The 24,768-nt window shown below is 23.6% G+C and overlaps 8 protein-coding genes across 8 annotated transcripts; 6 read left to right on the forward strand and 2 right to left on the reverse strand.

The window, feature by feature from the left end:
* The first annotated feature begins 378 nt into the window (after window positions 1-378).
* Window positions 379-1,249, forward strand: PNEG_00496 (hypothetical protein). The gene is made up of 4 exons (XM_007874191.1): window positions 379-622; window positions 668-929; window positions 974-1,084; window positions 1,127-1,249. Exons 1-4 carry the CDS (start codon window positions 468-470, stop codon window positions 1,184-1,186), a joined length of 588 nt encoding a protein of 195 aa, XP_007872382.1. The 5' UTR covers window positions 379-467; the 3' UTR covers window positions 1,187-1,249.
* A 4-nt stretch (window positions 1,250-1,253) lies between these two features.
* PNEG_00497 (hypothetical protein) lies at window positions 1,254-2,780 on the reverse strand (the record flags this gene model as incomplete). Its single annotated transcript, XM_007874192.1, has 6 exons — window positions 1,254-1,456; window positions 1,500-1,595; window positions 1,643-2,250; window positions 2,298-2,418; window positions 2,469-2,561; window positions 2,606-2,780. 6 exons carry the CDS (start codon window positions 2,778-2,780, stop codon window positions 1,254-1,256), a joined length of 1,296 nt encoding a protein of 431 aa, XP_007872383.1.
* A 191-nt stretch (window positions 2,781-2,971) lies between these two features.
* Window positions 2,972-4,942, forward strand: PNEG_00498 (hypothetical protein; the record flags this gene model as incomplete). The annotated part of the gene is made up of 8 exons (XM_007874193.1): window positions 2,972-3,234; window positions 3,274-3,374; window positions 3,435-3,610; window positions 3,723-3,855; window positions 3,900-4,113; window positions 4,159-4,362; window positions 4,427-4,717; window positions 4,766-4,942. The coding sequence occupies exons 1-8, from the start codon at window positions 3,034-3,036 to the stop codon at window positions 4,940-4,942; spliced, it is 1,497 nt and encodes a 498-aa protein (XP_007872384.1). The 5' UTR covers window positions 2,972-3,033.
* Window positions 4,943-6,465: 1,523 nt separating this feature from the next.
* On the forward strand, window positions 6,466-10,783 carry PNEG_00499 (hypothetical protein; the record flags this gene model as incomplete). Its single annotated transcript, XM_007874195.1, has 24 exons — window positions 6,466-6,705; window positions 6,745-6,825; window positions 6,867-6,985; window positions 7,033-7,118; window positions 7,164-7,248; window positions 7,296-7,421; window positions 7,462-7,562; window positions 7,607-7,911; window positions 7,954-8,142; window positions 8,184-8,271; window positions 8,320-8,390; window positions 8,433-8,696; window positions 8,748-8,864; window positions 8,907-9,008; window positions 9,049-9,152; window positions 9,197-9,381; window positions 9,425-9,573; window positions 9,616-9,744; window positions 9,788-9,872; window positions 9,916-10,095; window positions 10,139-10,208; window positions 10,253-10,416; window positions 10,464-10,566; window positions 10,609-10,783. 24 exons carry the CDS (start codon window positions 6,466-6,468, stop codon window positions 10,781-10,783), a joined length of 3,318 nt encoding a protein of 1,105 aa, XP_007872386.1.
* A 542-nt stretch (window positions 10,784-11,325) lies between these two features.
* Window positions 11,326-13,668, forward strand: PNEG_00500 (hypothetical protein; the record flags this gene model as incomplete). The annotated part of the gene is made up of 11 exons (XM_007874196.1): window positions 11,326-11,406; window positions 11,451-11,513; window positions 11,557-11,859; window positions 11,903-11,990; window positions 12,033-12,276; window positions 12,330-12,488; window positions 12,528-12,687; window positions 12,732-12,963; window positions 13,013-13,259; window positions 13,308-13,409; window positions 13,453-13,668. The coding sequence occupies exons 1-11, from the start codon at window positions 11,349-11,351 to the stop codon at window positions 13,666-13,668; spliced, it is 1,872 nt and encodes a 623-aa protein (XP_007872387.1). The 5' UTR covers window positions 11,326-11,348.
* Window positions 13,669-14,396: 728 nt separating this feature from the next.
* On the forward strand, window positions 14,397-16,918 carry PNEG_00501 (hypothetical protein; the record flags this gene model as incomplete). The annotated part of the gene is made up of 6 exons (XM_007874197.1): window positions 14,397-14,457; window positions 14,502-14,632; window positions 14,676-14,735; window positions 14,786-16,428; window positions 16,471-16,525; window positions 16,575-16,918. The coding sequence occupies 6 exons, from the start codon at window positions 14,397-14,399 to the stop codon at window positions 16,902-16,904; spliced, it is 2,280 nt and encodes a 759-aa protein (XP_007872388.1). The 3' UTR covers window positions 16,905-16,918.
* Window positions 16,919-18,357: 1,439 nt separating this feature from the next.
* Window positions 18,358-19,450, reverse strand: PNEG_00502 (hypothetical protein; the record flags this gene model as incomplete). The annotated part of the gene is made up of 5 exons (XM_007874198.1): window positions 19,382-19,450; window positions 19,259-19,334; window positions 19,081-19,212; window positions 19,026-19,038; window positions 18,358-18,984 (listed from the first exon to the last, which is right to left on the reverse strand). Exons 1-5 carry the CDS (start codon window positions 19,431-19,433, stop codon window positions 18,358-18,360), a joined length of 900 nt encoding a protein of 299 aa, XP_007872389.1. The 5' UTR covers window positions 19,434-19,450.
* A 2,615-nt stretch (window positions 19,451-22,065) lies between these two features.
* Window positions 22,066-24,046, forward strand: PNEG_00503 (hypothetical protein; the record flags this gene model as incomplete). The annotated part of the gene is made up of 8 exons (XM_007874199.1): window positions 22,066-22,391; window positions 22,442-22,675; window positions 22,722-22,829; window positions 22,876-22,977; window positions 23,022-23,174; window positions 23,219-23,263; window positions 23,312-23,593; window positions 23,639-24,046. The coding sequence occupies exons 1-8, from the start codon at window positions 22,197-22,199 to the stop codon at window positions 24,044-24,046; spliced, it is 1,527 nt and encodes a 508-aa protein (XP_007872390.1). The 5' UTR covers window positions 22,066-22,196.
* Window positions 24,047-24,768: the final 722 nt, after the last annotated feature.

Here is a 24,768-nt window from a genome sequence, read left to right on the forward strand (position 1 = left end):
GAGGTTTTTTTTTTGTTTAGTCTTTTATGAAAAGATGAACTTTTAATATTGATTTTTGTTGAAATCCTATATTTCCTATATCAGAATTATTTTGAAACAAAGCTTATTGTATTACTCAATATCCATTTTTTATGTCGTGTTTTAAGTTTTTGATTTTTTGATATAGTTTTATCTTTTTTTTTAAGTATATTTTGAGATAAATTATTAACAGTAATATTTATTTCGCTTTTATTTTTTAAATATTTATTTAATTTTTGATTACTTTTTTTTGAATATTGTTTATGTTTGTTTATTTTTGACTATTAAGAAATTAGAATATAATATTTAAAGTTATTTTATAAACCATGTTTCGACAATTAATCATATCGAGTATATTTTTTCATGCAGTTTAATAAATTATATAGGACTTTTTTTAAAGATAATTTTTGTTTCTAAATAGTTTTTGTTTTTCTTAAACGAAATTTTGAATGATGAGATGTTTGATTGTTACGGAATGGACTGGTTTTCAGTCAACTCGAGTTTCTGGATTTCGATTATTGTTTATACGATTTAAATCGTCTATAACGAATTCTAAAGTAGATATGTTTCCAAGAGATTCACAGGATTCATTATCATGGAATGAGTATATTTTTATTAGTATTTTTTAATTATTTTTTATTTATTTTAGATTTTTATATTTACGTCGTCAAAATTTACGATCTGGCTTGATTGCTTCTATTCCTTCATCTCTTGTTGGTCTTTCCTTAGGATATTTTTATTTTGCTACAATTCAAGTAGATCCTACACAGACAATTTTTGGAATAGATCCTTTTGTAGTATATTTATTAGCGACATTAGCTTCTGGAGGAGCTGGCTGGTTACTTGGTCGACCTATAGGCATTGCATTATGGAAAAGTTTTCATTTTAAAAGGAATAAATTAGTTCAAGAGGTAATGATATTATGTTTTGTTCATTTTTTCTGATAAATTTGTAGAAAGAGCGTGACTTTTTTTTGCACATTCAAAAAAATAGAGTAGATCCTAGATATCAGTCTATAAATAATCCAGTTCCTGATTATTATGGAGAAAAGATTGGTTCACTATCTGTTTTTTTCTTTCTATTATATTATATAATCTAATTTTGACAGGATTATAGAAGATGGTTAAGGGATTGTAGAGCTTATAGAAAAAAGGCGCCAATTGAATAAATAGGACAATATAATGTTTCTATTGTTTGATTTTTTATATATTTATCATTGTTATATATTATTTTATTTAATATATTGGAAATTCTTTGTTTATAGTACTCCATGATTTTAATCCTCCAATAACATCTTTAACATTCGAAATATCAAATCTTTCATAAAGTAGTTTCACTGCAAGTTGAGAATTATTTCCTGATTTGCATATGACATATATTTGTTTATTTTTATCGATAGGAAGGCATGGAAGGTTATACAAATCAGCTAATGGAATATCTATTGTATGTAAATAAATAGGAAAATTAGCTATTTAGACTACTTATAGAGAATGGTATGGAACATGTTTTAAATTGTGTTTCATCTCTAACATCAATTAATATAATTTGAGATCTTTTTTTAGATTGAAATATAGAATCTAATTCCTAAGAAAAATGAGTATTTGTAATATAAATTGTGTAATACTTCCCTGCGCAGTAATTCTCTGCTCCTTTTCTAAAATTTCTTCTTTGCATATAGTATTTAAATTGTAATAAGATCCTTCTTCAATTATATTTTTTGTAATTAAAGGTTTATCTCCACAGCTTGGACATGAGCTTTTTCTCGGACGAAGTTTAATAAACTTGAATTGAGGAACCGAAAATGCTGAAAATATAGTCATGTAGGATACATAATTATTTGTTTCTATGTTGTTATATTCGGATAATAGCTGTTGTGATAACAAAATTTTTATTACTTCTAATGCTTGCAATGTTCCCATTACTCCAACAACCATTCCTAGTATACCATTTCCCTCGCACGTTTGATCCGTTTCTTTTGGCGATGGTGTAGGAAAAAGACATCTGTAACAGCAGCTTCCTCGAAATCCATAAATACAAAGTTGACCTTCTGTTCTTATAGCACTGGCACTAACTAAAGGCTTTTTTAAAAGAACACATGTATCTGATATAAGATAACGTATTGATTGATTATCTGTACAATCAAGAATGATATCATATGGTTTAATGATATCTATTGCTGAAGATGGAGAAATATGTGTAGAATAATTAACAAATTTTACAAAAGGATTTAGGCTATAGACAGTAAACTCTATTGTACGTATGTATATATATTCGTTTACTCTTCTAAATATTCAATAGCAGAATTGACTTTTTTTTGCCCTAATTTAGACGATGTATGCAATATTTGTCTATGACAATTTGATATGTCGACACAATCTCCATCAACTATTCCAATAGTCCCTTAATAACTAATTAGGTTTCTAATATTTTATAAAAAATATATGTTTTACCAATTCCTGCTCCTGTTAAATAAGTTAAAGCAGGACAACCCAAGCCTCCAGCCCCTATAACTAATACTTTTGCTGCTTTTAGGGTCTTTTGACCTATTAGTGTTAGATTTAAAAAATATATATTTAATTATAATCACCTTCTATTCCTATTTCTGGTATAATTATTTGTCGGCCATATCTTTTAAATTCTTCAAGATATAACCCATTGTATTTTTTATTATTTATATTTTGCTTTAATACTTTTTCTTTATTAGAAAGTTCTAATTTAAGTTCCTTTATCTTTTTTTTTAAATATTTTATTTCAGAATCCATTTTGTTTTTAAAATTAGATTTTTTATCGTAAAAAAAAATCATAAAATTTCAAAAGTTCATTTAGATTTAAAATCATAGAAATAACTATTGAATAAAGTGGCTGAGAGTTAGATTTCTTTTTGAGTTCTTATAGGCTTTTGTAGGTGTTCCTAAGCTTTTGATAATATATATTTTTTAAGAAATTTTAGTATTTATTTCTTAAAAATTTATTAGATTTCAGATTTTCACTGAAATTATTTTCACTGAATTTCTTATGCTATATTTTGATGGCCTTATTTTGAGCGTTAGGGAAATTCCTGGATATCCTGTTGTTTGTCGTTATATAAAATCTTCATATCAAAATGATCCTGTTCGTTCTGTAATTGAGCTTCTTCTTATTTTCTTTGTTATAAGATATATTTTTTCGACTAGATATAGCCCTGAAAAGAATAATTATGTAAAACTTTCTGAAAAGGTGATTTGCAATAAAGTCTTATTTTTTTAACTTTTTTAGGAAATTGATGATCTAGTAGATGAATGGGTTCCTGAAAGTCTTGTTTCTAACCCAACAGAGGTAGAAGAACTAGAAATAGAAAAAGTTCCCGTTATAATTGGGTATGTTTTTGAGTTAATATTAATTTATTTGTATTTATAATGCTTATTGATGATTTATAGTAGTGTCGATTCTAAAGTTAGACTTTCGTCATCTCCTACAAGAACAATAATTCATCTTTCATCTTATAATTTTTTGGATTTTATTTCTTCTGGTTTATTACAAAAGAAGGCAATTGAAGCGTTACGAAAATATGGTGTTGGGCCATGTGGTCCTCCGGGATTCTATGGAACTCAAGGTTAGAATATTAAAAGAAAAAAGTAATTTTATATTTTTTCCAAAAATTATTTTATATTTTTTCCAAAAATTATTTTATATTTTTTCCAAAAAACATATATCTAATTTATTAGATGTACAGATGGTTTTAGAACAAGTACTTGCAAATTTTCTAGGAACTGAATCTGCAATTCTTTACTCTCAAACATATTCTACTATTTCTTCTGTTATTCCTGCATTTTCTAAACGTGGTGACATTTTAGTTGTGTAATTTTCTAACTATTTGTTTGCATTTATTTCTCATATGATAGTGACCGTGGTGTGAATTTTGCAATTCAGAAAGGGATTCAAATATCTCGTTCTACTATACGATGGTTTGATCATAATGATATTTCTTCTCTTGAAAATGTTCTAGAAGACATTCGTATTGATCAAATGGTATCACGTAAGCCTCTTACACGAAGATTTATTATTATCGAGGGATTAAGTGAAAATTTTGGTGATATTTGCAATCTTACAAAAATTGTAAAATATTGAATTATTGTTGAATAGTTTTTAAATTTAAATTAGATTGAGCTTAAAAAAAAATATAAATATCGATTAATACTTGATGAATCATGGTCATTTGGTACATTAGGCAGATGTGGACGTGGAGTAATCGAATATTATGGATGTGATCCTCAGGATGTTGATATTATAGTTGGATCCTTAAGTACGTCTCTTTGTAGTGGTGGTGGATTTTGCGCAGGTGCTTCGGAAATTATAGAGCATCAGGTATGTTTTATTTATTCTCATGTTTTCTGACTTTATTATTTGGAATTTTAATATTATTAAATAGAGAATAACAGGGGTTTCTTATGTTTTTTCTGCTGCATTGCCTGCATCACTTGTTGTAATTGCTTCTCAGGCAATACTTATGCTTCAACAATCATCTTCTGTTGACTATTTTACTACCTTAAGAGATAATTCTAATGTATTTCGATCAATAATTGAGATGAGTGAATTTATAGATATAAGTAGTCATAGAGATAGTCCTATAATTATTTTTCGTATAAAAAAAGAAATTTCAAATAAATATAGCTGGTCTTTTGACGAAATAGAAAGAATTCTTCAAGAAATTGTAGACGAGGTAAAGTATTTAAAAAAAAACTGTTCTAAAAACTAAAAATATTACTAGTCTCTTAATAGTGGTATACTTATTACACGTGTTAAGAAAATTAGTTCTCAAGAGATTTGGAAATTTGATCCAAGTATTCGTGTTTGTATAAATGTTGGTTTGTCCAAAAAAGAAATTGAAAAGTCTGCTATAATTCTAAAATCAGTGATTAGTAAAATTTTGAAGTCAAAAAAATAATATATTTAGATTTTTGTTTTATTTTTAATTGTATATATATAAGAATGTGTAATAACATTTGTTATTTTTAGAAGATATTGATGAAGTTATGAATGTTACTGTTTAAGGAAATATCTATATTTGATTTTTATTTAAAGTTATATTGAAATTTTTAGAAACTTATTTTTGAGATATTGTAAGAGTATTTGATGTTATTTTTTTTATTTATTGCAAATATAAAATTGGAAAAAATTGGAAAATGATTAAATATTTGACTATATTTAATATATAATTATAACAATTATATAATTTAATAATGAATGTTAAAAAAATATCAAATATTTTATTATATTCTATTAGGATAAATTTATAAAATTTAAAATATTGAATGATAAATATTTTTTATTAAAATGATATTTTTATAATAAAGACGTTATTTTGAGTTCCTGATCTTTTTAATTAATATTTGTATAATTTTTGTTTTAAAACTTAATGGAATATTATGTAATAGAAATTATTTAATAGTTAGCTAATTATAGATATAGAGTAGTAAAATTTCAAATGTAAAATAGAAATTGATATATAGTTTGTATAATAAAAAAAACAATTTGTTTTTTATTTTTATTTTATTGAAATATATTAACATATAATCAAATTGTTTAAAAAGTGGAAATATTGTTACAATAAAATTGTAAATTGTGATTTAATATATAATATTTGGCATATTGAATGAAATATTTCTAAATTGATATTTAACTTTGCAAATTGTTGAGATTTTTATAAAATTGACTAATTTTATAAATAATTTTATATAAATTTATATTTAAAAATTTTTTAGATACTTTTTTAAAAAAATGATAATTTTACATGTAGTTGAATATATTATGCATTATTATTATATTATATTTATTCATTATGAAGTTTTTTTAATAGCGTTTTGTTTATTAAAAATATTAAATTAATATATTTTGTAAGATTATAATGCTATAAAATATTAAGATAATTATAAATTTCTAAAATGTGATTTAATCTTTTAAAAATATATTATTTTTGAAAAAAATCTAAGAATTATAATGAATTTATTTACTAAATCTTTATGAAAAAAAATATTAAGGTAATGATGTACTTTTTGTTAGGTTTTCTAGTAAAAATTTATACTAAATATATTCTTATGCTTTGAATTGTTTTATATGACGTTATCGGTATTTTTTTATATTATATTTATCTTTAAAAATTTATATTGTATAAAATATTTTAGCTTAATATTTCGAATATATAGTTTTATGCTAAATATATTTTAGAAATTTATAAAAGATTTCTATATTTTTAATAAAGTATTAATAGTATAGCAGTTACTTTTTATTATTATTTACATATATTTAAGATTTACTTACAATAAAACTTAGAGTTATTAGATGTTTATATTTTGATTTTTTAAGTCTAATATGAAAGATAAATATATTCGAATACTAATATATTTAGGTATTTATCGTGAAATTAGAAAATTATATTTATATTATTTTAATGTAAAATAGCTCTGTTAAATGGATATTACAAAATCTGTTTCTTTACGCCTTCTTGGTCAATTTTATCAATATATTTTATCATTACGTGATGTTTTAAGATATCGTTTTAAAAATTATGATCAAGAATGGTTAAAGAAAATAGAAAATTTGTCGAAATTATCTTCACTTTTAGATAATTGCATTGTGTGTTTTAATGATATACATAAAATGGCACCTCTTGAGCCTACTATTATTACAATAGTATCATCTCAAACAGAAGTATTTTTGGAAATGTTTGTTTTTATCTAATATATTTAGATTGTTAATTCCGTTATTCGAAGGATTTTTATAAGATCTCGAGGCAAGCCTACAAATATTATTTCTCAGGGCTATAGAAGAGTTTGTTTATGTAGTTTTTTTCTTCTGTTAATTAGGATAAGGGGAGCGATACTATACAAACTGCTACTGCGGGTGCATTTGGAGATGCCATTGTAAATTATTTTCCGAATAATCATGTTACGTTTCTTAGATCAGATATTTGGGAAACACTTTTGCAATTGTAAAATTATATATATATCTTAATTGAATTAATGTTAAAAATGAAAGTGTTGGTGATAGATTTATGGTTGATCTCTTACTTGAAACAAGTATGTTTATGGCATTACCTCAAGACAATTACTTTCAGTTTTGTGGTAAGTTGTTTTTCTTAATTTTATTTTGTTTTTTTAATATATGAGGAACTCCATTACATGAAGTTAGTTCTCTTACGAATTTTAAAAGAAGTTGCTCTTTTTTTGGGAAAAAATGTGTTAAAAAACCTAAGTATATTTATTAAAAATATTTTTAATTTTTAATTTTTAATTTTTTAGAACTGCTTCTTTTTCTATGCAGAATGAGAATTCTAAACAATTTTTTGAAACAAACAAATTAAATGGGATTACGCTGAAAAATATGGTTCCACGAGAAGATTCTTGGGTTAATATACAGGAATTTAAGTATGAACTCTTAAAAATACTGATTTTTTTTAATTAATAGACGTTCATATAACGAGATTATGATAATACGTTCCAGGATATTTTATGCTCGACCAGTATATAATTCACATAACAAAATTTTGTTTGGGTTTCCTCGTATTCGTATTGAGTTGCTATTTTTTAAAAAAAAAATAAATTATATTTAGATTTATTAAGTCGTTATAATGATCCGGCCAATTTATTTCACTCTATTTCTCTTTTAATTCATATTTTTCCGCGTCAATTTCGTTTACATAATATTTTTACATCTATTGCTGATAGAAAGGATATTATTCAATCTTCAAAAGATTATACAATAAAAGAAGAGGTTTATGGTTTACTTCGTGATGGAAATAAAAAGATATCGATTCCTAGAAGATTAAGAAAATTCTTAAAAATTATTCCAATTTTACAAAAACGACATAAATTATGTTTTTATAAAACTATGTTAGATCATTATTGCCCCATTAAAGTTAATAGAATATTTCTAGAAATATTGTTTAATATTTTTTAGGTATGTTCTAATTTGAATATTTTAACAACTAAGTGGAATTATACTGGTAATTATTATGTCTTTCATAAATTAAAACAATCTTTTATAGAGTTTAATTCTTTCTCCTTAAAAACATTGGATAGTAACTTTAACGAGAAAGATGATCAAATGAACATTAATTTTATTAAGTTTGCAACTCCTTATTCTCATGTTTGTTTTTTATTATATTGATATTTTTTAATATTTTTTAGGTTTCGTGTTTTTTAAGAGCTGTAATAAAGCGAATAATTCCAAAAGAATTTTATGGTTCTGATTGTAATTTTGAAAATATTCTCAATAGTTATAATTTTCTTTAGAATATTAGTGTTCTTAAATGATTTAATATAGGTATAAATATGTTTGTTCGAATGCGAAGATTTGAATCCATATCTCTTCATGATTTGATGCATTGTTTGAAGGTATAATATTTTAATATTTTTGCTTTTATTAGTCTTTAAAAGATTAAAACGGTTTCTTGGCTTGAAAAAAGTAATAATTGTCGTATGTCTTTATCGGATTTTCAGAAAAGAGTTAGCATATTTTCTGAGCTTATATATTGGACATTTGATTCCCTTCTAATTCCTTTGATTCGTTCTCACTTTTATGTTACTGAAAGTAGTGTTTATCGGAATAAAATTTTGTATTTTAGACACGATGTATGGAAAAGTCTATCAGAACCTCATTTATATCGTATTAAATCTTTGATGTTTGATGATTCATCTTCGGTAATAATTGCTGTTAATTATTATGAATTAATTGTTTTCTTATATGATAAGATAAACTTAAAAGAAGTTAGTAGCGATTTTTATTTAGGATATTCATATATACGGCTTCTTCCAAAAGAGATTGGAGTAAGACCTATAGTGAATTTAAGAAGAAAACAGATTAGAATGGTAGATTATTCCTTATAATTTGTATAATTATGATTATTTTAGGAAAGGTTGGTTATTGGAAATAAGCGATATAAAAAAATTATTTCAATGCCAAGTATTAATTCTATGGTAAATACTGTATTTTATGTATTAACATTTGAAAAAGTAGGAACTTTGGATGTTAATTATTGCTAAGTATTATTAGGAAAGAAGTCCTAATTGTTTGGGATCATCTTTATTTTCAATTAATGATATTTATAAAAATATTAAAATGTTTAAAAAATATATTAATAACAATTGCTTGCAGAAGTATAAATATAAATATATATTATTAATATATTTATAAATTTTAGGAAAAAGCTTTATTTTGTAAAAGTCGACGTTAAAAATTGTTTTGATACTATTGATCAGGATAAGGTTCTAGAATTGGTTATTGATACATTGCAAGAAGATGAATATATTTTAAGAAGATTTGTCCTAATTACACCAAACCTTGGGAAATTTAGTAAAAAATTTATTTCAAGAGCTGGTTCTTCAGGTAATAATAATATTGTATTTTAAGTGTTTTATATCTCTATTAGATGATTTATGTCATTTTAAAAAGTTCGCGGATGATATTAGTCATATATATCGTCATTCTATTATTGTTGATCAAGTTGTTCATTCGTTTAAAGATAAAGATGATATAATTAAACTTTTACGTAAACATGTTAAGGGGAATTTAATTAAAGTTAGGATTCTAATATTTCTTTTTATAATAGTTATTTTTTAGATAGGAAAGAAATTTTATAAACAATTAAAAGGAATTCCTCAAGGATCGATTTTGTCTACGATGCTTTGTGCATATTTCTATGGAAATTTAGAAAAAAATTGCTTAAAATTTATTCAACAGCCGGATACCGTATATAGTTTTGTATTTCATTTATGTATTTAATAATTATTAGATTTTATTAAGGCTTGTTGATGATTTTCTTTTAATATCTTTAGATAAAACTATTGCTAAGAGATTTCTGGAGTGTATGCATAGAGGTAATTGATCCTTTTTTTTTTTTTTTTTGAAAAAAAAATGTAGGGTATCCTCAATATAATTGTTATGTTAATCCGGATAAAAGTCTTGTAAACTTTGAAGTAAGTCTAGACGGGTTCAAAGTAAATCGCTTATTAGGATCCCGTGAATTTCCATATTGTGGAAATTTAATAAATATAGAAACTCTTGATGTTAAAAAAGATTATTCTAGGTTATCCGGAAGAGGTGATGTTATCACTATATCATACTCTTATTGATGTATTGTTAGATATTGATGATACATTAACAATAGAGTATTCCCATAATCCTGGAAATGCCATATTAATTAAATCATTTCAGTAGGTAAAAATATGAATTGTTATTTGGTCTATTTATGATATAGGTCGTTGAAATTAAATGCTCATCCATTATTCATAGATACTGATCTTAATTCTTATTATACTGTTTTATTAAATATATATAGTTCATTTATTTTTTGTGCCATGAAAATGCACAGATATATTAAAGCAATGAAAGGGCAAAAGCCAGGTCAAAATAGAATATTGAGTTCTTTCTAATAATTTTCAAATTATGTAATAACTAATATGAGCTAGTATTTATTGAAGAATGTTCAAATTTTATGTTATCATATATTAAAAGTAGGGAATTAACCACTTTGCATGCTAAATGCTCTGTTAATCCTGGTCATGTAAAATGGTAACTATATTTGTATCATAAAAGTTTTTTAAACATAGTAAGGCTTGCACATCATGCTTTTTGGAGAATATTTCAAAAGAAACAAACTTTTTATCCTGATGTTTTATATAAATTAAATTTATATTTAATTTATGCCCAAAAAAGTCGTGATTTCAAAGTACTTTCAAAAATTATATCTTTTCAAAATTTAGAATTATTTGAGGCTTTTGTTTATTGAGTTTTAAATATGTTATATTTTGTTTTGAAAAGTATTTTAGTCATATTTTAGGTGTTAAAGATATTTTAAACTGATTAAAAACTAATGATTTTAATTAAGAGTTTTGATTATTTTTGTAATACTTATGAATATTTGAAGTAAATGATTGAGTTATGGAATTATATTTTATTTTTAAAGAAATAAGACATATAAATATATAAATTTGTATTAAAATATTGATTAGTAAAAAAAAAATATATATCAGTAATTTTATTCATATTAAGATTAAGTATTTAAGATGATTAAGTTTTCATAAAGAAATCATTAAAAAATGTATTTTAAAAAAGTTAATATTTAGGAGCTGATTTAGAAAAAAAAAAATAATTAATTATAATGTATTCTATCTAAGTTAAATAGTGTATTGTATTTATAAGTTATTAATATTTAACTTTTTATTAATATTTTAATATTTATTTTAGATTTAACATGTATATTTTTAAAAAAGATAATTTATGTTAATATAGTTAAAATATAAAATAAATATATTATAATTAATAAATGTAAAAAAAAAAAAGCTGATAAATCTATGGCTACTGATAGTTATGTTTCTCCGAATAATATTTTAGAAGATCAAATAAGTAATGGTATTTTTTAACATATATTTTAAACATTTTTAAATTAGATTTAGCAGAAAATGACGTTGGTCCTGCTCCTATAATAATTCATACATCTTTGGGAAAAAGAAAAAGAGGTAAATAAATGTTTATTTTTGTAAAATAATTAATGTGAAATAGCCATGGATTATCAAGAAAAATATCTATCAACATTACCAGAAAGTAAAAAATATACGAAATCATTTATGCATAGAGATAATATACACTCTATTTGTGTTTCCTCTAAATATGATTTTATAATTACTACATCAATAGATGGTCATCTTAAATTTTGGAAAAAACAGATTTCTGGAATAGAATTTGTAAAGCATTATAAAGCACATCTTGGACCTGTCATTTCTACCAGTGTTTCCACTGATGGTTCTTTATTTTCAAGTGTTAGTTCTGATAAATCTTTAAAAATATTCGATATTGCAAATTTTGGTATTTTTATTTATCATTTTTCAATAAAATAATTAACTGAAAGATATGATTAATGAAATTACTTTAGGATATACTCCTTTAACATTGTGCTGGGTCTATTCTAAAAAGCATGCTATTGCATTTTTAGCTGTGTAAGTTTGTTAATTATGTTTTTTTATGTAACAATTTTTTAGATCAGATTCTTCTTCTTCTATTATTAATATATATGATGGGAAAGGCGATTCTAGTTGTATTTATGTTATAAATAGTCTTCACACAAAACCTGTCAGCATTATATCTTTTAATTCTGTATATAATTGTGCTATAAGTGTTGATGAAAGTGGAATGATTGAATATTGGGAACCAGATAGTCAGTATAAAAAACCGAAAAATATATTCGAATTTAAGAGTGATACAGATTTGTATGAATTTAAAAGAGTATTTATATATATGAATATGCATTTTTTGATGTATTTTTGATGTTATTATAGTTAAAATCAATGCCTACTTCTATTACTATTTCTCCTGATGGCCAGAAATTTTCCACTATTTCGTTTCCAGATCAACAAATAATAATATTTAATTTTAAAACTGGTAAAATTATAAGGAAGTATGATGAAAGTTTGGATATGTTTAATAAATTGCAACAGGTAAAGTGGATGATTTTATAAAAATATATTGATTTTTAGTCTGATAAAAATATCTATAAATTGGATGATATAGAATTTGGACGGCGTGTTTCTATAGAAAGAGAATTAATAAATGATAAATTTTATAGATCAACTTTAAATACTGTTTTTGATGAATCTAGTAATTTTATTATTTATCCTACTCTCCTTGGTATAAAATGCGAGTATTATTTATATTTTAATATTTTTTTCTAATTATTTTAGTTGTAAATATTTATACAAATTGCTGTGTGCGTTTAATTGGGAAAGATGAATCATTAAGATTTATTAATCTTTCTTTGTATCAGGGTGCACCTAGAAAGACAAAAAGAACTACTCTTGCTATGATTGCATCCGAAAATCCATTAGTGGCTGAATCTAAAAATATAGATCCCATTTTGTTTTGTTCTGCTTATAAAAAACCTCGTTTTTTTATGTTTACAAAATCCTATGAAAGGTAAAGAATGATATTAGTATATGATTTATTGACATTTTATAATAAATAGTGACTTAACGTCCGAAAGAGATATTTTTAATGAAAAACCAATTAAAGGTGATAATGTAAGTACGGAAATGCGTCTTTCTACTTCTACTGGAACATCTGCTGTTATACACACTACTCTTGGTGATATATGTATTAGACTATTTCCAGAAATAGCCCCAAAAGCTGTGGAGAATTTCGTTACACATTCAAAAAATGGCTATTATGATAATACTATATTCCATCGTATAATTAAAAAATTTATGATACAGGTAGACATTTTATTTACTTAAAATACTTAATAATGATGATAATAATAGTGTGGCGATCCTTTGGGTGATGGAACTGGTGGTAAAAGTATTTGGGGTGTAGAATTTGAAGATGAAATATCATTAGAATTAAAACATGACCATCCATATACAGTATTTCTATTTAAGTTATTAATATATATTTAATTTTCTTTAGGTATCTATGGCAAATGCTGGTCCAAATACCAATGGTTCTCAGTTTTTTATTACTACTGAGTGTACTCCATGGCTTGATTCGAAACATACAATATTTGGAAGAGCATACTCTGGATTAGACGTTGTTCATGCTATTGAATCTATTAAGGTTGATAGACATAATAGGCCTACTCCTATTGATACTGCGCCTAAAATTCTTAATATAACTGTACTATAATGATTTTTAAAATAAAATGATGTAGTTATATTTATAAACATGTTATGATTTTAATGATATATTTTGTAAATGTGTTTTGATGTACTTTTGCAATTAGAATGTTTAATATTAATTTTTTTCGAGGTTTTAAATAGTTTAGGTTAGATGTTATAATTTAGACATCCAGTTTTATAGTTTTAAATTTTATATATTTTTGAAAGTTGAGATAATTTTTTTTAAGTTTTAATAAAAATGAAAATTATCCAATTTCGATAATTATCATTTTTTTATAACTAAATGTGAATATCATTTAAGATTTAATAATTTGATTCTTAATTTTCTTTTATAGATATAAATTTTAAGTTATGTTTTAAAAAAATAAATATTGATTTATTTTAATATTTTTTGGATATTTGGTTATCAAAACTAGAAATGCAAATAAATGTTCAATAAAATATAAATTTAAAATAATATTTGATCTTACTAGAAATAAACAGTTCTATATGAAAAAAATAATTAATTTTATAATAGAATTTATTTTTTTAAAAAAATAAATTACTGGTTTCTATATATTTTTTTGAATTTAATTTATATTAAGAAAACTATGTAATGAAATAAATTATTTTTTGTATTATTAGAAAATATGCGATTTTAACTAATTTCTTATTAATTTAAGCAGCATCGATAATAATTTCATAATTAGATAAATGTTCAGTTATTTTTGAAAAAAAATATAATTTTAAGAATAAATGAGTTTTAGAAATGCATTGCCTACTGTTAATATAAATGTTGATTACCTTAAAATACAAGGTGCTTTTTTCTTTCTATTTTTATTATTTGATTAATTTATAAAGAACGGATTCAGGATTTTTTACTAAATTTTATTGAATCATCTAAAATTGTAAATGATATTGATGATGATTCCAGTGTAAATAGGGATACATTACATTGTGAGGATTTTGGTTCAAAATATATGAAAGAATTAGTATATTATTGTTTTATGTATTATTATATATAACATTATTTAGCAAGCAATTGCGAACAGGACTAAAGATAGTATTACTATTGATTTAAAAGATCTTGAAGCTGTAAGTTTATTTCATTTTCTATAAATATAGGCTAATAATTATTGTTTCAGTATGACACAAACAATAAAGATCTTGTTAATAATATTATGAATAATACAAAACGATATAATGATATTTTTTATAGAGCTATAGATAATGTAATGCCTGTTCCCACTGTCGACATTTCTTATTCTGATGATGTTATGGATATAATAATGCAACAACGATTGCAACGTAATGAAGTTAATCAAAATAATGGCTCAGATAATTTATTTCCTCCTCAATTAACTAGAAGGTTTAGTTTATATTTTAAACCTGTAGATATATATGAGAAAGGGAATATAAAAATATATACTGTTAAGGAACTTAAGAGTCTACATTTAGGACATTTGGTTACTGTTCGGGGAATAATTATAAGAGTTTCTGACGTTAAACCCTCTTTGCAAGTGAATGCATATACTTGTGATCATTGTGGCTGCGAAATTTTTCAAGAAATTAAAACTAAACACTTCACTCCTATGATACAATGTATAAGTGAAGAATGCAGAAAGAATAATTCAAAAGGACAGCTTTTTATGTCTAGTAGAGCATCAAAGTTCATACCATTTCAAGAGGCCAGGATACAAGAATTGACAAATCAAGTATCGGTGGGTCATATTCCACGAACTTTGGTTATACATTTATATGGTTCTATTACTAGATCTATAAATCCAGGTGATATTATGGACGTTTCTGGTATATTCTTGCCTATGCCGTTTCTTGGATTTAAAGCAATACGTGCTGGATTGCTTACAGATACTTATCTTGAGTGTCAATATGTTGTTAAATTGAAAAAACAATACGATATCATAGAAAATACTCCTGAAATGGTAAGACAGATTGAAAAACTTAGTACTTCTGGTAATGTTTATGAACAACTTTCCAAAAGCATTGCTCCTGAAATTTATGGTCATGATGATGTTAAAAAAGCTCTTCTTTTAATGTTGGTTGGAGGTGTTACTAAAGAGATGTATGATGGAATGAAAATTCGGGGTGATATTAATATATGTCTTATGGGTGATCCTGGTGTTGCAAAGTCTCAGCTCTTAAAATATATGTCAAAAGTTGCACCAAGGGGTATATATACTACCGGACGTGGGTCTTCTGGTGTAGGCTTAACTGCTACTGTAATGCGAGATCCAGTTACTGATGAAATGGTTTTAGAGGGTGGTGCTCTTGTTTTAGCTGATAATGGTATATGTTGTATTGACGAATTTGATAAGATGGATGAGACTGATAGGACTGCAATTCATGAAGTAATGGAGCAACAAACTATATCTATTAGCAAAGCAGGAATTGTTACTACACTTAATGCTAGGACATCTATTTTAGCTGCAGCTAATCCTTTATATGGAAGATATAATCCTAGAATTTCTCCTGCAGATAATATTAATTTACCAGCTGCTTTACTTTCTAGATTTGATATTTTATTTCTTATCTTGGATACACCTGCTAAAGATGAAGATGAACGGTTAGCTCGACACGTTTCTTTTGTTCATATGAATAATCGACATCCTGATATAACTTTTCAGCCTTTAGATCCTGTAACAATACGTAGTTATATATCTCAATCGCGACTTAAAAGACCTGTAATTTCAAAGTCAGTATCTGACTATATAGTAGGTTCATATGTTCAAATGCGTCAAAAACAGAAGAATGATAATGCAATGAAAAGGTAACATTTTTTGTGTTATATAATTATATTAATGTGTAGCAGGCAATTTACACATACATCTCCACGGACTTTATTAGGGATATTGCGTATGTCACAGGTAAATTGTATTTTATAATGAATTATTTATTAGTATTGATTTATAAAAGGCTTTGGCACGAATAAGGTTTAGTGATATAGTTGAAATTGGTGATGTAGATGAAGCGCTTAGGTTAATAGAAGTATCGAAATTAACATTGTATGAAAAGCATGATTATGATTCCGATATTACTTCAAAAATTTATAAGATTATTCGAGATTTGGCTAATGGTGATGGATATGAATTTGTAGATGAATGGAATATGAAAATTATTAGAGAAAGAGTCTTAGCAAAGGGATTTACTGAAAATCAGCTTGTTGATTGTATAAAAGAATATCAAGATTTGGGTGTATGGCAGTTAAGATTGGATGGTAGTAAATTAATTTTTATTACTGGATAGAATGAAAATAATTTTGATTTTTCTAATACAAATGATATCAATTGATTAAAAATGTATAGTTGAATAAAATTGGATAATAGTGATTTTTTCATGATACATTGTGTTTAATATATATATTATATTGCTTTTATTCTTTGATATACATAATCATGTTTAGATATATTTATATATTTTAATTTTTAAAATTGTTTTATGATACGATTTATTCTTTCATATATTATGATATAGCTTAACCTTTATATTTTTTTGTATTAGAAAAATAATAAAAAATATATGTTTCAAATACTTAATATATGGTAGATATTATAAAGTTAAATAACTTTTAATTAAAATATAATTTTTAATAATTGATAAATTTTACTATTTATAGAATATATATAATGAAAGAAAAAAAAATATATGAATAATTCATAACAATATTTGAATAGTAATTTAAGTAAAATTTGATAAATTGGATATTATATTTTAAATTATATAATTATATGATCAAGATAGATATGTTATTAATTATTGACTATATTATTCCTACTTATTTTTTTTTTTTGTAAAAAAATATACTAGTATTTTATATCACATTAATAATATCAAAAATCATATGTTTAATATATATATAAAATAGATTAATAGTTATTAATAAATATTATATATATATTTACATTATAAATTTAAATTGTTAATATTAATATTTATTTAAAATCCAGTTAAACATATTTTCATTGCTACTATAATAATATACAAATAAATTTATAAATATAAATATTATATATTCATTAAAATAATTATAATTAACATATTTTTGTTAACAGATAAAGCAAATAAAATCTTAAATAATTAAATCATTTTTTTTATATTTCATTTTTAAAATAAAATAAATATCATAGATTTAATTATATTTTTTCGAAATGATTTTATGTTATTTAATGTTTCCATATTGATACAAAACAACAATAATACATAATTCTATGTTTAACGTATATATATTAAAACATATATCTTAAGCAATATCATGCATATAAACTATACTTGCATAGATATCATAATACTTAAAAAATAATATTAATATGAAGGATATAATTTAAAAAATTATATCTTATATAACACTTTACCCCGCCGAACAAGTGTATGATACAATTAGATTCATATTTATATATCAACACAAAACGGCAGAATAATTCTTATTAAAATTTATAAGATATATATTATATTGCATTTTAAAACCAGACTATAAAAACGCAGAACATCTTTAAAAATATAGAATAACAAATAAAAGTAAAAGCTCGATTAATATATTACAATTCTAAGTAGAGATATAGTTTAAGATTCATGACTAATATAAAATATTTTTTCCCAAGCATAAAATAAAATATAGTAAACCTTTAAATGTAAAAACATTTCTAAATTATTTTTACATGTATTATGCTATTTTCAAAATCAACATTACATCATATTATTTTCACAGAAATAATATGGTAGAAATAGTAGCCATCATTGTTAACCAAAATCTAGTAACTATATTTGTAGAACCAATATTAGCTAATTTATTCTTATCTTCACCATGATCGTGGCCATCGTCGTCATCATCATGGGAATGACCATGATCGTCGTCGTCGTCGTCATCATCATGGTCATTCTCATGATCGTCGTCGTCATCGTCATCGTCATCATGGGAATGACCATGATCTTCATCTTTATCATAGTCGTCATCGCCATGATCATCAGCATCACAATCACATCCTTCACCTGGCTCACATTCGCCACACTCCTCACATTCGTCACATTCATCACAATTTTCAACCTCACCCTCAGGAGGCGCCGGTGCAGGCGGCTCCGGTGATGGTGGTGTTGGTGCAGGTGGCGCCGGTGTTGGTGCAGGTGGCGCCGGTGATGGTGGTGTTGGTGATGGCGGCAGAAGTGATGTGGTAACGGGTCTAGTATCACCAGGTATAGGACCAATTGTAGAAGAACCATCATCCTTAAGATAATCAACACATACACCTTTCAAACCATCCTTCGCCTCCGTAATTTCAAATCCCCCACTAGAAGTGTATACATCATATGGATTTAGTGAAGTAAGTAAAATCTATTAAATTAGACATAAAAAATAATATCACACTAAATCACCGTATATTCAGAACTTTGGTAGTTAGAAAAAACCTTTATATTAAAAAATACTCACCCAGGAATAACATTGTAAGGTATAGGAACATCCGCCTTTCCATCTTTTAAAGGAACCTTTGCAGCTAGTAAAAGATAAAAAGGAGGGTTATCATTATTTCTATGAAGATACACATTAACCGTGCTAGTATCACTACTTTACATTATCAAATGTACTATTATAAATTCAAGATTTATACTCCACAGCTTCCCATGTAACTTGATGTAAACCAGGCTCCCATTTGTCACCGGGTTTAGGAAGCAAAACTTTATAAGCTTGAAATACGTTACTCTACGCACAAGCACTAAATAAAGACCCATACCATTTATTAGAGTTAATATAGCAAATAAAAACGTAACAAATAAAAAACCCATTATAAAAAAAAGTTTATTTATTTGTACTCAATTTTTAAAGGTAACGGGAAGGTGTCCCTTAATTCTTAATTACTTTATATTTTACTAATAGATGATGAAAATTTTTATATTACTAATTTTTATTTTTATTAAATTATGTCACATTTCCGTAAACTTTTTTTATAATTTTTCCAAAATCAGCTTAATCTTAATCCGTTTTTATATAAACTAATTTATATTAAAACAAAATAAACAAGTGTCCGATTTTATATCAAAAATACTATATAATATTAATTTTAATACATATTATATATACATAAAAATATTTACAAATATTTATATTTAAACAAAATAAAGAGAATTTAATATATTTGTTTTATAAAATATATTCATATGATGAAAATTATAAAAAATTAAATTAATATATATATGTATTTTCTAAAATTTGCATGCATTAAGAATGGAATCTAGATTCAAAAGAATATGTTTTTAACCGTATTTCATAATTTCTAACTGCTATTTAACTATAAAAGATTTAGCATATAAATTTCATTTTTTAAATATAAAAATATACAATATACATACAAAACAGTGTATTCATTTTTTATATTAAGTATTAGTTTTTATAAAATTATTTAATAGCATGAATCAGAAATTTGGGGATAATGGGAATTTTTTACTATATACAAAGGACTTTAAATATAATATACATAATAATTTCAGATTCTCACTATTAAATTATAAATAAACCACAATCGTGAATGTGTTTGCGAATTTAGAGGTATGTATTTTATCAGATTATTTTACTATAACATTCATAATCAAATTATATTTTTAAAATATTACTTCAAGTGTATATCATGTATAATTACACGGCATACAAAAAAAAAAACTCGTCAATAAATAAATAGAATTTATTTTATTAACTACAGGTTATTTCAAATTACTGATATATTCAGTAGAGATTTCATATATTTATTAAAAATTCAGCATTTTTTTTTTTAAAATATTCATATAAATAATATTTATAACTGTATATTAAATTTAGCAATTTACATATCTATTATAAATCTCGGGTACATACAAGGCATTTCTAATATCAATTCAAAATAATAATAATGAAAAGATAGTAATTTAAATACATATTTCAGATTGATAACAATTTATATTTCTAAAATATAACGAAAGCTAAAAACATTGTAAAAATTCCTAAATATTTTTTTCTAAAATCGTAACAGCGTTTTTTTTTTTTTAAATGGCATTCAATTCCGTACATTAGCCATCATTTATTAATATTGCTGGTATCATTAAATATATTTTTTTCCGAGGTTTTTAATACAAGTAATTTTATATCAGAATACTTGATTATTAATATCATCAGATTTATTTTAACAGTAAAAAAAATCTATAATATAATTCTCATAAATACGCAATTTTTATATGTATTCTACACTATTTAAGCATATTTTTATATTAAAATCATATGATAAACAATAAAAATAACAAATTATAAGTAATTTATAATGTTACATAGACCTCAATAATTTTATATAAATTTATTAAATTATTCATTATTTATACCCTCTTAATAATAAAGGAGTCAGTAATAGTGTATAACTTTCTCGCATTTAACTATATATTATTTCCATAAAAAATAATATTAACTAAATAATATTTCTATAAAATAATATATTTTTCCTAATTAAACTTAACAAAAAATTGGGTTTTAAAAATAAACTCTAATTATCGCATTTTTTTTAAACATTAATTATTAAATATTTTTTATAACATATATACTATATATATTGTTTTTAAAAATACAATCTATAGAAATACACATAAAATATAAGTTAGTAGATTTAAATTTATTTTATTACGTATAATTTAGTAAACAACTAAAATTTAAAAACTTCGATGTTGACTTAAATTTAAAATGTCTTTTGAAATAATTGCAACTTTTCTAGATAATTTCGAATTCAAAGAGCGTCAAATTAATATTCTATAGTACTTTTAACGTAATTTCAGAAAATCATGTTTATTTTAAACATATAAAAACATATTGTCATTTAATAATTACAAAACAAAAATTTCATACAAAATATGATTATTCAAATATCTTAATATTTAAAACATCTTTAAAAATTATTTAATAAATAAATTATTAATATATATATATTTCCAAAACAATAACAAAACATTTAACATTAAAAAAAATATAGCTTTTAAAAAAATCGTAGAAAATCTAAATCAACTAAAAAATGTAACAAAATATAAAATATTTCAAGAAATATTTAGTTCATATGAAATCGTGGATAATCCATTTATACCTAATAATTTTACTAAATCAAACTAGATTTTAATATACAATTCGTTTTTAATTTATTGACATAATTGACATTAAAAACAAAACCTCCTTAAATATCATAACACTAGAGATCTTTCAAAAAAAATCAAAAAATACCTCTATATTAAAACAAAATACTATATTTTTTTTTAAAAAATATTAACAAAAATATTCTTGTTTATATTCAATTTTCATTTTAAAATTAATCAAAGCTATTAAACAAAGAATCTTTAAATAAATAATTTCAACTTCATCGATTTTTAAAAAAGAAGAATTTCAACTTTAATACAATAAAAGTTCTTTATAAACATAAAGTTATCACAAAAACTTTCTACTCGATTTTTCAAAGGTCAACAATAACCAACAATATTAATAATAAATATAATTAACAAAAAAGAGTCGTAAAGAAAAAAACAAGGAAAACAATAAACAAGAGAGCTATGTCCGAAACATCATTGTCATTTTTACCTATTACTATTGATTCTTCATCGACAAAAACAATGTATCTTCATGACACGTTTAACATGGAAATTAATGAAAATGAAATGAAAATGCTTTTTAAAAAAAAAAAAATAATAATAGAACTTATAGTAACAGAAGAAAACTATAAGAATGATCTTTTCGTTATAGAGAAAGTCAGTATTTTTTTTTTAATATATTTTCCAGTATTTATTTTTAAACAAAGATTTATAAAAGAAAAGCAATAGAGTATTCCGTATTATCACAGGAAGACATGAAAATTATCTTTTGTAACATTTACGACATATGGCAATTCACAAATAAATTTAGCAAACTTTTAAGAACTGCAGGAAAAAATATTTTAGAAACTAACTTCGAATCAAATACCGATTTAAAACATTCGAAAATCTTATTTAATAAATTATCTGACACATGGATTGGCAAAGCTTTTAGCCAAATGGTAAAATTCTACTTAACTGTTGACAAAAATATAAAACAACCAATAGATTCCACAAATCGAGAAAATTTATTCAGTATATTGTATAAATCATGACATAAGTTCAGAAAGACTTCAAAAATTAGAAAAAAATCTCAGTATTCAAAAATGGCTAGAAGTAAATTAATATTAATAATTGGTATATAAATAATATTCTTCTCTAGGAATGTAAGAAAATCAGTAAAGAACAAACTAATGCATGGGATTTAGCAAGCCTTCTAATAAAACCTGTCCAAAGAATACTTAAATACCCATTACTTTTAATAGTATATAATACCAGATTTTTTCTTTTTATATTAATGAAAATTAGCAAATTCTTGATACTACATCACCAAATCATCCTGATATTATGTTATTAAATCACGCTAATAAAGAAATAACTCTTGTAATAGATAGAATAAATGAAATCAAAAGATGTAAAGATATGGTAAAACACGTAATTTCTGGAAGAACAGATAATAGTGTTAGATATTAAATTCTATGAAAAAAGAAACTAATATTATTTAGATACGTCATGTAATAGTTAAAGGGATTTCTCGAAAAACAGAAAAGGCAATTAAAAAATAAAATATTTAAAAAACAAAAAATTAACATAAGTAGCTTAAACAAACTGTTGGATTAATTGAAACTTATCATGATATCTTTTACGAAAAACTGTTTGAAGAATTTCGACGACAACAAATTCAAATTTCAACTTTTAAAAGAAAGATTAAAAATTGGTTCAAAGAATTAACAAACTATCTTCTACATCAAAGTAACCTTGCTTTTGCATATAGTAATTGCATGATCACTGGAAAAAAATCATTTAGTGAAATACAAAAAAAATGGAAAGAATATAAAACGCTTATCGATAAAGCATCTAAAGATGGACTTTGTGAATTGGTAGATGTTTAATTAATTATATTAACTATTATTAACATAAATTAGGAAAAAAATTTAGCATATTTTGTTTTCAAACCATTAAAACTATTAAAAAATTTATATAAAATCCCTAACTCTATAATAAAAAAAAGGAATACTAAGATATTAGATTACATCCATGTAAAGACTCTAAAAGAAAAAGGAATCCTGCCAAATAAAGTATTAGTTCAATCAGCAGAGATATATAATGTTATTAATACACAATTAAAAAAAGAACTGCCTGATTTTTTACACTATACATCAGAATTATTTAATGAAATAATCATAAGATTGTCGTATTGTCAGCAACAATGGTATAAATTTTGGATATTAATACTTAAAAATTGCTTAAAAAATTATAATCCATTAATTGATTTCAATAATATTTCAGATCTTTTTTCTAGAAAAAGTGTTACTATTAAAACTCTATTTTAAATTTAATATCCTAAAAACATCACCTATTCCATTATCTTTTTCTCAAATATATTGAATTTACAAAATAGCTTTTTTTAAAAAACCATATCATTTCGAAAGAATATATCAAATTTTAATTTTAAAATACAAACTAATCAATCATTACTCAATTTAAGAATCAATAAAAGGTTACAAAAAAAACATACAGAAATACATTATATAAAGTGTTACCAATATTATGATCATTACTATTCATTACTTAATTACTGATCAGCTAAATCCTTTAAACAAGCAGTTTTAAAAGATTTATAAAAAACAATATACAAATTGCATTTTCATTTAACTATATGTCTCTTTTCGACAATAAATATTCATAATGAAGTCCAAAATAATATTTTTCTATTAAGATAAATATTTATACTTAATATTTAAAATCATTTTTCTAACTAGTAAATAGCTTTTATTTTGTCATTTAAAAATTCTAATTTATAACCAAAAAAACATTTATAAGTGTACAAAATATAAAACGTGAATATACTATTTTTGATCGTTAAAGTTAGAATATTCTAAACTTTTAAATCATTTTAATAAGAAACAAAAACATCAGAGAATACAATAAATAAAATAAAAATATAACTGATTTCATAAATACCAATGCATAATTATTATAAATGATAGTTTTCTATAATTGAAAAAATACGAAATATAAAAACTCAATCTACAAATAATCATCCCCTTCAATT

This window comes from Pneumocystis murina (genome assembly GCF_000349005.2).
Source record: "Pneumocystis murina B123 chromosome Unknown supercont1.1, whole genome shotgun sequence".
Taxonomy (NCBI): domain Eukaryota; kingdom Fungi; phylum Ascomycota; class Pneumocystomycetes; order Pneumocystales; family Pneumocystaceae; genus Pneumocystis; species Pneumocystis murina.

Coding starts and splice junctions, on each gene's coding strand:
- PNEG_00496 (XM_007874191.1), top strand. CDS start 468: ATGATGAGATGTTTGATTGTTACGGAATGGACTGGTTTTCAGTCAACT. Junction 623..667: donor GATTCATTATCATGGAATGA/GTATATTTTTAT, acceptor TATTTATTTTAG/ATTTTTATATTTACGTCGTC. Junction 930..973: donor GGAATAAATTAGTTCAAGAG/GTAATGATATTA, acceptor ATAAATTTGTAG/AAAGAGCGTGACTTTTTTTT.